We start from the raw sequence: 14,571 nt of genomic DNA on the forward strand, positions 1-14,571 counted from the left end.
ATGGCTGGTGTAGAAAAAGCACTGCAAATACTCCGAGGATTTGCATGATGCAAGCTCTTCGCCGTCGCAGCCACTTTGCTACAATGTGCGCAGCAGTGCGTTCGTATGTAATGCTAGGCTACGTTTGCTGGTAGTCCATATATTCAGCGCCTGGTAGAGTGAAGCCTCTCGGAAATATGTAGCCTAACATATATTAGAGATCAATGTAACAGCCGCAAGATAATAGTAACAACAGGAGAACTTTTTAGCCAGTGAATGAAGCGTTCTGTGTGAACAGACGACGCACGCAGAAACGTTCGCACTTGCAACACTTTTTCGCCATTAATTCAAATACAGAACATCGAGCCCGGACATAATAATGCACGTACAGCATCCTGACCTTTTTTACGGCTTCATTCGCACGTATTAACGCATGAAGAGCCAAATTCAAGTTGGTCAGTTCTGCATTTCAAGCAAAGCACAGTACACACGCATGACACTCATCACGCCGAACGACCCGGAAGTCAGTACCCAGCATGCCCTGCGGCCGTCCAGGCAAGCCATCGCTTATTTTGGGCAAACTTTACATTTACATGCTTTTTTGCCCGTTTGTTGCAATTTACAGACAGGATATTGAATGCTTGAAGCTTTGCCGTCGGGTATTATTGTGCGCATTAATGTAAAGGGGTACATGGAAGAGGCCATGATGATTGAATGGATCCGTGTGATGTGGAATCGCAAGCCGGTGCACTGCTGCATCGTTAGAGCATGCTGGTCCTGGACGCATTTCGCGGTCACCTGACCGGAGCAGTAAAGCGTGCGCTTAGCGAAGTTGGGATGGACCTAGTCATCATGCCACCAGAGCCACTCTTCAGCCCCTCGACGTCGTACTCAAAAAGCCCTTTAAGGACAGAGTGCAGCTGTCTGGTGAAAACCTGAAGATGCCAACGGGCTGCCTGCAAAGTCCTCTGCTTGCGACAGTCTGCAGCTGGGTGTTGTCGGCCTGGTGTTCTTTGCCAGATCCCATGGTCCAGAGGGCTTAACGTCCCAAAGCAACTCAGGCTATGAGGGGTGCCATAGTGGAGGACTCCAAATAGTTTCGACCACCTGGGGCTCTTAACGTGTACCGACATCGCACAGTACATGGGCCTCTTATCCTGCATCGAAATGCGACTGCTGCGGCCTGGATCGAACCCACATCTTTTGGGGTAGCAGCCGAGCACCATAACCCCTGAGCCACTGCGGCAGCTAGAGAAAGTTTCTGCACACAAAGTTTGGAATTTTTTAAAAAGAATGATTGGGAGCACTCTAAAGCAGTCACAGATTTACTCTAAATTTTCATGCAAATCTCAAATATATTTCCAGCATTTGCAAGCAAAGGTGGTAAAAGCGGCAATGCATGCAAGCGTGGGAGCCCAGCTCATCGTGATCAAAAATATACCGTATTTATGCACATAATTTGCGCACTTTTTATTCAGAAATTAGGGCTCCAAGAAGGGGGTGCGCAAATTACGCGGGGATTTCGCCAGCGTGACTTAAAAAACTCCACAAAGGTCATAACGTGCAATATAGGTATAGTTTATGTTGCTGCGTATACGTCAACACCCGGACCCGCACCCCTCGCTGGCCGCCCCCCGAAAAAAAGTTCACTCTAAATGAAAAGCCGTGCATCCCCCCCCCCCCCCCTCCCCGCGTAAATACGGTACTTGCTTCAAAATATGTTTCTGGACAAAAACAACTGCAAGCTCCTCCTTTCAAGACAGACAATGACGTACAAAAATACTATGCAAATCCAACATGTTGACCAGCCATCCAGTGCACTGATCTTATCTGAAATTGCTCAGCAACTAAACAAAAAATAGTGAGCTATGATTGAAGTAGCATTACAAGCGGAGACAATGAGTACCAATCAGCACCCATTACTAAAGAAATTTACAAACTGAACCAACACACCACATCTGTGGAAAAAACAGCTGTCCAAAAACAAGTTTGTAGCCTTGATTGGCCTTGTGTCTGCAGAAGCAGCCCATGCATACATATGACACAGTGTGTGGCCACTCACTGGGTGGAGGTGTCTTTCGGTCATCACCCTCATTGTCAGCTGCTGCACGTGCCCAACAAGACAGGTTGGGATGCTCAGGCCACAGCTCTGGGCGCACTCGACGCAGCAAAGGTGAAGCGCGCAGCCTGGTCGGCGACGGCACTGCCGCACGACGTCCACCATCACCCAGGGCCCACCGGATGCCTTCTGCACCTCCTGGGTGACAGTCACACCACCCACCCAGCATATCTGTTTGTATAACCTTAGAAGGCAAATCAGCACATCCACGAGCCAACTGCATAGACCTTCAAGGCACCATTAGAGGACTGACGCAGAGTGCTGCCCACTGCCGCTCAGTCAGACCAGACCTCCTACCTACCTACTGGTTTCATAGCAAGCCAATGGCAGCACAATGAATGCTCCGATGCTGAGCAGTAAAATGTGCCTCATCAAATAACGCAAAGAAAAAAACATCTGGTCTTGAAACAATCAAAGCACTTTTTTTTTTTACTGTAGTGTCAAAATAAAATTGACAAGTACAGCTAATCACTGGCACCCAGCTCATGCTGCACATGCAAGTGGCTGCAGTATTTCTCTTGACAGGTCTGCGCAGTTTTTCACTGGTGTGTCCCCCATGATACAGGCCAAGCTGATGACAATGGTAGTAGCCTGTACAATGTGGGGCTTTCAAGTAGCCTGACAAGGACTGGGTCACCTGTTTACACCACACTTGTCTCACAAAACAGACAAAAGTGTACGCAAAGCAGTGCCGTGATTTGCCAATACTGCTGATCCCACCTTCTGGATGTACTCATTGTTTTTAAGCAGCCAGAAAAAGTGAAAAATGTTTCCATGTGAAATAAGCCCCACAATACTGCCACATACTGAAAAACAGACAAGTCATAGCAGCCAGCGCCGATGCGAGCTCTCAGAGGCTTGTTGCCAACCCAGCAGCACAAGGCACCAAAATGATATACAGACTGAAGTGAAAGGGTAGATCCCACCAATAACAGCAGCCACTGCAATCTCGCCTTGTGCCTACTGATTGCCCAGTACAGCATCCACCCTTTGCACTGCCGGAACAACTTGTGCACAATGTGAAGCATGCTGGTGCATGACTGCATTGATGCTGCAAGGCATCAAGTACAGCTATCACTACAGCTATCACTTGCATGGTTGCACTGGAACCTCCCCATTTTCAAAACATATCACCAGTTTTCTTCTGATCCAACAAGACAGCAGCACTCACCTGGAGGAGGGGGCCTCCGCGCAGCAGCCAGGTCGTGGCGGCAGGCATCAACTCCCGTAGGAAGCGTGTCCAGAAGTAGCGCAGCAGGAGAGGTGGGGCTGGACGCTCGGGGGCTCGGTGAGAGAGGACTCGACGAGACTGGGCTTGATGACGTGGGCGACAGGGGGCTGGACGATGCCTCGGCAACCTTGGCAGCCCCAGCTGCCGATGCAGCGTCCTGTCCTTTGTTGGGGGAGCACGGCGAAGACACCGTGGGCCGCATGGTGGAGCGGAGTACCGACAGACGCACAAACCTGCACACGCATGTTGGGCAACCCCATGCTGAGCAGGCTGGCCTCTGTAGACCAGGAGAAATCCAGCCGTGCTTTTGCAATCAACAAAAGACCGATGCATGCATTCTACTGCGCTGCACGGATAACACAGAGTGGAAAACAAGAAACTGTCGTGAATATTCACACATGCTTGAGGTGCACTTGTATGCTCCTGATGGATCCCTAAACACCGCTGTCATTTTCACCGGCTCAACAATAGTGCCTCACAATTTGCCTAGCAGCTAAAGCATACCCTTTGAACTTTCAATACATTAAAGCTCAATGTGGCTAGCTGCTGAATGGCACAACAGCTGGTGCCACCCACGCTGATGCACTTTTCTATGGAAAAAGGGTACCTGCAGCCCTATGGCACAAGGCTTTTTTCATCTACTCAAGGCACCCCAAAGAAGCCGAGCACCAGGCCAGGGGAAAGCTTGTACTCACTGCACCACTGGTGGGTACCCGGCGGCACTGGGGATCAAACCCCACACCTCCCACAGAGGCGGATGGTATACAACACTGTGCTGAACGCAGTGAAGAAACTGCTTATTCAAGTTGTTTCTGTTCTGAGGCCTCGCAAAACTATGTGCGACTACTCACTTGGCAAGGAAGTAGCTTTCCTGCAATAAACGGCAGTTGCTGCAGTATGTGTCAATGTCATTTTGTGTGTCTCCCCAAGCTTTCACACTCTGGTGCTGAAACCCAGCACTTTAGTGCCGTAACGTACAATGAAACAAGGCCATTAAGCAATTAAGCACACAAACCTGAAGGCATGATGCTTGCTGTTTTTGTTTTTTTTTATTCGAAAATGAAACTGAGCACAATTCAATATGTACAATAATAACTGGACCCATAGCCAGGGGCTAGTTTCGGGTCCAACACAACACAATACAATATATTTGCAGCACGCGGAAACGAACATTTCTATTCCTAAAATGAAAATTAGAACGTTATAAGATTTGCGGAGAAAAAATACAGGAATACAAACAAAACGCTCACAAAAAACATATTTCTCTTCGAAACAAAAAGTAAAAAATTCATACCATATACTTCACATATTCATCAGGAACATTTTGAGGGATCGTACAAAATTTGTTTCTGTTTTAACCTCATTAGGAATGCCATTCCAGATTAAAACTCCATTGAATTCTAATAATCTTTGCCCGTAAGTATTGTGACAGGCGGGCAAATTGAAATGTTTTGCACTAGCAGCCCTAGTCTCCCTTTTAGGAGTTAAAAGATACTGTGGGGAAGCGGTTCATTGAGCTGTAGTATTTTATGAATTGTCTGGGCTATCTTTAATGTATACATGGAATGGAAAGGTAGAATGCCGGTGGACTTAAAAAGTGGTTCAGTAGAGTCAGTATATTTTGAATAAGTAATTATTCTTATCGCTCTCTTCTGCAATCGGATTACAGGTTCGAGATATGTGGGGTATGTGTTACCCCATGACTCCATGCAGTAGATTAGCTGGCTTTGTATAAAAGCAAAGTAGAGTATTTGGAGTATAGAGAAATTAAAGCATTCTCGCGCTTGTAATAAAATATGGCAACCATATGCCAGCTTTGAGCAAACTTGCTTTACTTGAATCTTCCAGTGCATATCAGAATCAAGATATACGCCAAGATATTTAAAACTGCTTACTTCTTGTATTGGCTGGTTATTTAAATACAAAGCAACATTTTGGTAGTTTAATTTTTTTCCCCTAGAGCGGAACAAAGTATATTTGGTTTTCTGAATGTTAACGGAGAGGTGGTTGTTAGTAAACCAGTTAAGAACCATTTCCATCTCTTCGTTTATCTTTTTGTTGAGTTCATCGATTGTGTCTCCTATAAATATTAAAGCTGTGTCATCAGCGTACATCACTGCTTGAGAATGTTTTAGTATAGACGGGAGGTCATTTACATAAAGCGAGAAAAACATTGGTCCCAGAACTGAGCCCTGTGGTACCCCAGTCAGCACGACCTGCGCCCCAGAAATCACGTTATTCATTACAACATGCTGTACGCGGTTTGTAAGGTAACTATTAAAAAAATCTAACATTTTCCCTCGGAAGCCATACTTACTGAGTTTACCAACAAGGATTGTATGATTAACCGTATCAAATGCCTTTTTAATATCTAAATACACCACTATGGCAATCTTATTATCGTTGAGAGCAGTATTTATCATTTGCGATAGGACAAGGACTGCGGATGCTGTTGATCTATGCGGCATGAAGCCATGCTGACTTGGGCATATAATATTGGGTTAGGTAGTATTCATTTCTTTCATGTCTTTCAAGTGTTGATATGTTGGAGGATGTGCCAGCTTTGTGACCTCATAGCTAAGGCCGAATGATTCTGTGAGAGATTTAGGAACTAGAAAAGGGGAGATGATTCTTGCTTGCTTTTCTGCTACCTCACTACGGACGACGTGGTATCTGGGTGAGATTTCTTTTTGTGCAGGAACTGCGCAGTGACATCAGTCCGCACTCATTAGTGAGGGCAATCTTTTGTTGAAGAAAAAGAATCCATAAAAAAAATTTGCTATGCGGCTATGGTGGCACCTGCCCACCACGGAGCCCAACACGGGGACGGGACAGGAACTTGCAAGCAAGTCCTGCCCATGCCAGCTGTGCACTGCAACTATAGCCAAATATGCCTTAATTCAAGTTGGTTCACCACGCAAGGTTAACCCTAACCACCAGGAAAGAAGGAAAAACAAGGAAGGGAGGAGGAGACAATAAAGTTGTGAGAAAGAAGATAGGAAAGTGGAAGATGAAGGGAAGGACAGGAAAAGGAGACTGCCAATTTCCCCTGGTCGGGTCAGGCCGGAGGTGCCGTCTACAGGAAGCTGGGGCCAAAGTGGTGTGTCACCACCACCAAGGGGCCTTAAAGGACCAAACGCTTGGCATCGGCACAACCACCAGGATCCCCTTTTCCCCGGACACGGCGATACCACACAAGGCTAAGCGCGGGTGCTCGGGTCTGTGGTGACGCACTGCTCAACATCTGCCCCCTGCGGGGATGTCCCTGCGGATGCTCAAGAACCCATGGTGTCTCAACTCACCAACACTTTGTTTAAGAGTGAGCAGGAGTTTTTCCTTAACACTGCACGAAAGCAGGCACATTGAACAAGAATACTGTTTTATAAACTATGCTTTTTTGTTTATGGTTTATGGGGGTTTAACGTCCCAAAGTGACTCAGGCTATGAGAGACGTAGTAGTGAAGGGCTCCAGCAGTTTCGACCACCTGGGGTTCTTTAACGTGCACTGACATCGCACAGTACACGGGCCTCTAGAATTTCGCCTCCATCGAAATTCGACCGCCGCGGCCGGGATCGAACCCGCGTCTTTTGGGACAGCAGCCGAACGCCATTTTTAATGAGCTAAAACTAGTTTTTCTATCATGAACAGAAGGACTATAGAAATCGCACAATGTGAACAGTGGCCAGCGGCCGCAGCGGCCAGCGACCCTCGTCATAATCACCAGTCCTGTGAGCTGCAAAGAGAAGCCGACCTTTCGAGTACCTAGGGGTTGTGAGGCAAAGCGTGTGGGCCGCTGAGAAAGCAAGCACTGTAAAAGTGCAGTGAAGGAAGAAAAAAGGTGAACATTCACAATGCTGGGCAGTGCAAAGTACGAGGCAGTGGTGGCACTGTGTGGGTGGTTTTGCTGCACTTGCTGCACCCATAGATGCTGCACCAGTTTTGCTGAACCCATAAATGCAGGTTTGGTCACGCTCTACTTAACGTTCATAGATGGCGGCGAGTCCTCATACCACTACCAGCGCAATGGCGCAGCAGTTAAGCGATGCGCCACTGCACTGGTAGATGGCTGTTTCCGCAGCCACCAGTAGGGACCGTGCCAGCCATGTTGCTCTTCTCGAACTTCCTCCCATTGGCTGCAGCTTGCGCAGCGAACTTACCCGTGTGAACTCTGCTAGATGCAGCCCCCCCCACTATTCTCTCAATGGAGCCGAATGCACTGAGTCTACATGCATGCACACTGTGGCACTATTTGGGATGCTTCTAAGTGTTAACTCTCCAGCCGCAGCAAATGGCCACCATTCTTTTGGTCCGTCTGTGCTTGAGCACCACATAGCCACAAGCGAGATTCCACTCGGAGGAAGAGAGCAACTGACCGAGCAGGTGCAGTGCGGGGGCGTTCGCAGTCGGCCCAGTCCAGTTCAAGAGGCTCCAGCAGTGGAGCAGTAGCCATGTCTTGCTCAGGCGGCCGGTCACATTCAGGGTGCAGGCAAGAGCAACCCTGCTGCTGACGACCCACTGGGGGAAGTACCTGCAACCACCAACATGGTGCTTAATCCCACTTGCCCACAGATACAGTTTCCAGCCCAATAGCATGCGAGAATTGTTTTTACTAGAGGTGTGTGAATATTAAAATTTTCAAACACAAATATGAAGAAAAAATGCCTTCTGAAATAAGCAACCATTGTGGTTATTATTTTTTCTTTCAATGTAATGTACGGCCTTTGCAAATGAAGTTAAACAAAACCAGATTAGCTAAACAACGCAAAAAAGAGGCACACAGAAATGTATGCTGCTTCATTAGACAGCATAACAGTGTGCAACCTCATATCATATGGGATTAGCAACATTAATAATCTAATGGAAGGAACATTCTAGAAGGTCATGACTCATGCATACCGTATAAGGGCAATGGAACCAGATCCAACCGGAGTTTTGGCGGGAAAATAGCAAGAACATTACACACTCATTGTAGACACCATAGCCAGCAACCCAAATGCTATCACATTTTCTTCTTTCAGAATGTGGTTAAGAAGGCCCCCAAGTTTTTGACACATGAATGGCAGCTGGAAATAACACGATGGGAAGTAAAACTTAACTCACTTTAATTAAGGGAGCAAAAGAAATGCTCCAATTATCCATAGGTTGAACTGAAATTGCCGAAATGCAGTAAAGCCTTGTGAGGAGGCTGCATCTCGCAAAGAGAGATGCAGCAACCTGTGATGAGCATACAGTTTTTGGAGTGCTCGAAGAACACGCACATGAGCGAAGGGAACTCATATATTGGTGTCAGAACAGAAAGAGTGCTTCTAAAGTGAGAAAGAAATGCCCAGTGATGCACCAGTCAGCATATGTAAGCAGTGCATAGTGGGGTTCAGATTACGGGAGTAAAGCTGGGCCCCAAGAGTGGTCCACGCTAGAGGTTCCGAGCTTTGCCTAGGGCAGACATTTCGAAGCGTACCCCGTAATTTCTCCAAAATCATGTGATACACATGACTGCTACGCTCATTTTCTTTTCAAGAGGTTTTAACAAAGCGCAGCTGTGAATAAGTGATCACACTGCGGGCTCGTCCTATGCCCCCTTCTTTGTGAACGCAAAATAAAGTATGCTTGAGGCTTGCCACAGTATTTCTGCTATCAGTACCATGCATCAGGACAGTGTAAGCTGTACAGTAAGCCGAACCTATTGCTCAGGTAGGTGCCACAATATTCTTTGGACAACCCTCTTGTCAATTATGTTAACCAGTAATATTCTGAGATGATTTGATGCTGTTCACGCTTGTGCGCTCGACTGATACCTGGCTAGCATGTGTGCTATCATTCAATGCAGAGATTACTTGAATATTTATCTTCACAGCCCTATAGGATGAAAAAAAAAGTACAGTTAAACCCAGATGTAATGAACCTCCATATAGCAAATTCCTCGATATAACAAAGTTCTTTAATTCTCCAATACTACCCTCCCTGAAGCGTATGCATTTGAGACCTCCATGTAACGAAAGTGTTGCGGCGTTGACCTAGAAATAACGAACTCACTAAGCCAACCATCTGTTACCTTGTGCTGAGTTACGAAGTTCGGCAGAAAAGTTTCACGACGATAAAGAGCAAACTGGCATGAGAGGAACGTGACCGATCCCAACGGCAGTTGACACAATGCGTCGTGCTCCGACGCTGTCAAACCATCTCTGCTGGTTTCGCTTTTGGAACATCATACCAAGTGGCACTACAGCAGTCCATGCTCAAAAGTAGCGAAAAATGATAGGAAATAGCAAAAATGAAACGGCACAAGCAGTGCGCGCCCATCGCCGCCACACGGTTGCTCGCTTGATTCCAGCATGGATAGCTCTCGCGCAGGGACAGCGGAGAACGCCGGCGACGCAAGACGAAGAGTCCATGTGCAGTCCGTGCAAGAGAGACTGCACATTGACGGAGCAGCTATGCAAGGCCGCCACCGCTGATGCTCTTGGGATTTTTCAGGCACGAATGATGAGACGGAGCCGCGGTAGCCTTAGACTGTGGAGATGCCGACAACGCCAGGTTTTCTGCCTCAAGACCTCCTTAAAGCTCCAACGTTAAAACCATGATCCCGCGTTTGCTCCACTTTTCGTAACCTGTAGTTCTTTAAAGTGGCAGCTTTAAATTCGAACTTGAAAGGAACGCGAAGCCATGTCGGGTTGCAGAAATAAGCTAACTGCAACATGCTTCAAGGTAAAATGACCTTGCATGCTTTCTATGCGCGCCTGAGACCACAGCCATGAGTGAAACACGGCAAAACGGGCCTGTCAAGAGTACTCTCTCACCATCAGTCAGACACAGGCAAATGACAAGGCAAATCGAACTGCGCTCCAGCTACCATCAGCCGCCACAAACATACCGGAACATTTTCTCGACTACAGCTGGCAACGCTTCGCAGCGCTGGCATCACTCCAAGCCATGTTGTTGAGCATTCATGTTAAGTGTGCTGACGGCGGTACTTTTCGGAAGACTCAAATGCGCAGTCACGCGACAACAGTTGTATCATCGCCATGCTCATTCGTTGCTCATTGGTATGCATGGCCCGAATGCGTAGCCTTCCATCTAGAGTCCGTATAGTAACTATAGTTCAGACAACTGACGAATGCACAGCCAAAAGCCTTGGCTGGTTGCAAAGCTGAGATACCGAAACAACGCGGCCGGGCTACTTTTTGGCCTAGTGACAGAGGCCCCTCTATCGTCACCATGCCTTTCATTGCACGCACTTCAGATGTGCACAGGCTACAGTGCACCATTCAATAGGTTCAAACGATCGCCTGCCCTGCCAGTGACACCACCTCGACAGCCCCATGTGAATTTCTGCCAGGTGGGCTTTTCCATATATCACAGTTGACCAAAACGAGACTGCGGAGCTCGCTCTAGAAGAGTTGTGAAGGTGGCAGGACAAATGCCATGGGTGTTATGTATGAGACACATTATGGCAGGATCAAACAAAAACGGCATGCTTGTGCATTGAGATCGTTTAAAACAGGTGGCTGACCACGTTAACACATGTTGTAAGTGGGAAGGCCCCCTTGTGGAGCTTCACATAAGGTCCAAGCTTTTCAGCATCCAAATGGCAGGTCTGTGCGGTTAACGATGGAGAAGAAAGCAACAAGGATGCCTTAAACTCAATCATCAGAAAATTTGCCCAGATAGTGGTTTTCCCCTGGCTGGATTTACTGAAAGTCTGCAGTATAAGATCAGTGCTGAAAATTCTGGAATTTTTTAGTGTTCACAAACTTTCAAATATCAATTTCTCAAATCGATGTTTTCACACAATTGGTTTTGCATGTGCAGGATGAGCATGCTTTCTTGCAATAGACATTCAGAAGTGTTTCTTTCAAATGTGTATTATCTTTTCTTGCCGTCACGAAGGTGCAACAAGCAGTAATCAATTATCTAGTCAGAAAATGTGTTGTGTTGGGTTTAATGGCACGTAGGCAGCTAAAGCCATCATGCGCCAAGCACACAGTATAGGAGAAGTTTTCTTCAGAATTTTATAAAGATATAAGAAGTGATCGGTGGTATAGAAGGCCTAAAATGTTACTTTTACTGCCTAGTGATGACGGAAAGACATTTTAAAAATGACCACTAGAAAAAGCTTTGAAGAGGGTCGGGTAACCCCAGTGACCATCCTTGGCTGGGCAAGGATCTTGAGGCTCCCAACCAATCAAAGACGAACTTTCTCCTCAGGAGTGTGAAAGTGGCTGAGGTGTTTTGTAAAATTAACCGAAGCACCGGGTAAGAACTCATAATTTTTGAAGAAAACCTGCTTCTCTTAGAAAGCTAAAAACAATGTCAACAATCGCATTATCCCTTAAGAGCAGCGCAGGGTGAAAAGGAATGCATTCATTATAAAATTTACTAAAATATGTTTTGGACTGAGCTCGTCTCCACATCTCTCACAAACAGGTTTGTCTTCTTTCGTCAGCAAGTAGTGTGTCAAGTGTGTGTGTCCTATGCGAAGGCCACATCAGATTACTTCAGTGAAACGTTCCTGGTGTCCGCATGGCTTCCATTCCCCCGAGGTGGGCTTTATAAGGTGTAGTTTGTTGTTCAGTTCATTATCCCACTCTTTCTGCCATTTGTTCTCCAATTTATTATATATCAACTTCATGCAGTCTTTATACAAGGTATGTTCATACATTTTTGAATTTCCGAGCTCGTGCTACTGCTGAGTCGGCTCTCTCGTTACCCTCTATGCCGATGTGGCTTGGGACCCAGCAGAACCATTATCATACGTCCTTCTGTTGTGACTTTCTAGGTTATGTACGACACTGCCTACTGGCGGAAAATCTTCAAGCGCCGACCAATTGATTGGTCGGCGCTTGAAGATTTTCCGCCATGAACATACCCGACCAGACGGGTTTCCGTCGAACCCTGGATTTCACGACACTGCCTACTGAGGGTTCAACTGCATTTCTTGACTGTAGGCTCCAGGAATCGGTGTAGATTATACTGTTTTCGATGTTCTCATGTACAAAATTATTTTGCCCAGAGCCATACACACTGCATAGCATTCGGGAAGGCAGTACCATGGCGGCGATGGATCGTATCTTGGAGCAATTTCAAGTGGGGCATCTAGTATTCCTAGTTCATGACATGCATCTTCAAAGCGTAGTAACAAAGGTCTAACTGATTGTGGATTAATACTGAACAATGCCCTGGATTTGCACTTAGTAACTATGGGGTAACAATGGTGTTTAGGTAGGTATCTTATTTTCAGTACGTATGCACAAGCAAGCGTTGCTCTCCTGTTTCCAAGGGATGGTTCATTTGTTTCTACATAGACTATTTGTGGGGGACGTTCTGTATGTGCCAGTTGAGCGAATGAGACCCAGGTTGTGTATAAGATCGTTTTTTTTTTAGGTTGTGCATAGGATCTAGTTTTAGGTCTCGCAGACCCATACAACAATGCATCCATAGTAGGGGTGCGCGAATATTCGAAATTTCGAATACGAATCGAATATGTTTCATATTCAGTTCATATTTGTATTCGAGAAATGATATTCATGAATTTCCGAATATTCGGAAATTCCCGAATACTCGGCAGCGATCGTATACCGTGCAGACTTTCGTAAATCTGATTGTTGCAAAAGCGCAATATCTGGGCAAATTATCTGAATATAGAGATTAAAGTTCCAGGAAAACAATATAAAGGCCCTGTTCTCTTTCTTTTCCGTCGTTTATCGCGTCGACCTATTGCATTCCTGTGTCGCTAGGCTTGACCTTGTGCGCAATTCTGCAAGTGGGCTTTCCCACATACCACACGTGCTGCGAACAACATGGGGGACGACCCACTTCTAACAATTGCAGCGCGAAAGCGCGTTTATTTTTTTATCCTTCCGTAATACGTTATCTAATTAATGCCCACACCCATGGCATTCGTTTTGTCACCTTAGCTCTCTGAGCGTGACCACCGCCATCTTATTTTGGTCAACTACGCTATATGGGAAAGCCTACTTGCGGAATTTCGCGCGAGGCTCCCGAAAGGGCAAGTCGAGGTGTCACAACAGGGCAACCGATCCTGTAAAAATCCCGTGTATTGCATGGTGCACTGTAACCCATGCACCTCTTAAGTGGGCCTAACGGCAGGCGTGACAATGTTCGGAGGGCCCCTGTCACTAGGTCAAAAAAAGAACCTGGCCGCGTAGTTTTGGTTTCTGAGCTTGGCCACTCACCCGTTGCAATGGCAGCTGTCGGCCCACGCATTCGCCAGTAGTCCAATCTCAGCACCGTGCCGCTTTCAGACGCTGACTGACACATCGCTCGTCATTTCTTTTCCTTTTTTAGAAACAGTCACGCCATTCCGACGTCAATGCGCGTTCCCATTTAGCTTACGTTCACGATGTCTTCCAGCACGCCGAAACTCTGTGCTCGTCACGGGATTACAGGTGTTTGCACGATAGAGCCGCCTCATAAGACTTCCGCATTTTTGTTTGTTTTTTTCGGGGTCGCGGGGTGTTTTATAAATCGACCTTCAAATAACCTAGGCATTTCTGCCGGTTCTTTGAACTCCGAATTAATGAGGTTTTACTAGCCATCATGTTATTTTTGTTTCCAGTCTTGTCATGTTATGGATTGCATTTTGCCTGACCACATTACAGGTTGGATACTATAATGCAGTTCAAAAAAACAGTATACATTTTTGCACACATCATGTTTTTTTATACGGTGCTCAGGCCGTCTAGTTTTGTTTATTTCAGTTGCAAAGGCCATACACTATTTTGAAAAAAATATGAGCAACAATATTTGCTTGCTCAACATTTTCTGAAATTTTTTTGTACTGAACAGATATTCGATTCGATATTCGAAGCCATTTTTTCTTCATATTCGTATTCAATTCGTATTCGAAAATTTCGATATTCGCACACCCCTAATCCATAGTCTAAATTGGACTGTACTATGGACCAGTAAATCTGTAAAAGGCATAACCTATTGGACCCCCAGTGTTTTCGCGATAGTATTTTCAGTATATTCAGGGATCAGGAAGCTTTCTTTTTGAAGGTGTTTTGGTAGGGATCTTATTTTCGGTACGTATGCACAGGTAAGTATTGCTCTTCTGTTTCCAAGGGATGGTTCATTTGTTTCTACATCGTGGGGGACGTTCTGTATGCACCAGTTGAGAGACTGAGACCCAGGTTTTGTATAGGATCTAGTACTTTACGAATTTCTGTCAAAAGTTATGCCTATAAATTTATGTTCTAGTTTTACTGGCAGTAAAATTTC

The 14,571-nt window shown here is 46.1% G+C and overlaps 1 protein-coding gene across 16 annotated transcripts in view; it reads right to left on the reverse strand.

Annotated features, from left to right (window-relative positions):
* The window catches only part of LOC144116354 (uncharacterized), a 109,894-nt gene that overhangs the window by 21,433 nt on the left and 73,890 nt on the right, over positions 1–14,571 (reverse strand). For 11 of the 16 annotated variants that reach the window (XM_077651112.1, XM_077651123.1, XM_077651114.1 and 8 more), the window contains 3 exons: positions 7,704–7,858; positions 3,270–3,562; positions 2,042–2,236 (listed from right to left, as the gene is read on the reverse strand). In XM_077651112.1, coding sequence (XP_077507238.1) covers positions 2,042–2,236; positions 3,270–3,562; positions 7,704–7,858 — 643 coding nt within the window. Of the gene's footprint in view, positions 1–2,041; positions 2,270–3,269; positions 3,563–7,703; positions 7,859–14,571 lie in introns of all 16 variants that reach the window. The other 5 variants (XM_077651117.1, XM_077651110.1, XM_077651120.1 and 2 more) reach the window with 1 other exon arrangement.

The sequence above is a fragment of the Amblyomma americanum genome, chromosome 1, assembly GCF_052857255.1.
Source record: "Amblyomma americanum isolate KBUSLIRL-KWMA chromosome 1, ASM5285725v1, whole genome shotgun sequence".
NCBI classification, from domain to species: Eukaryota; Metazoa; Arthropoda; class Arachnida; order Ixodida; family Ixodidae; genus Amblyomma; species Amblyomma americanum.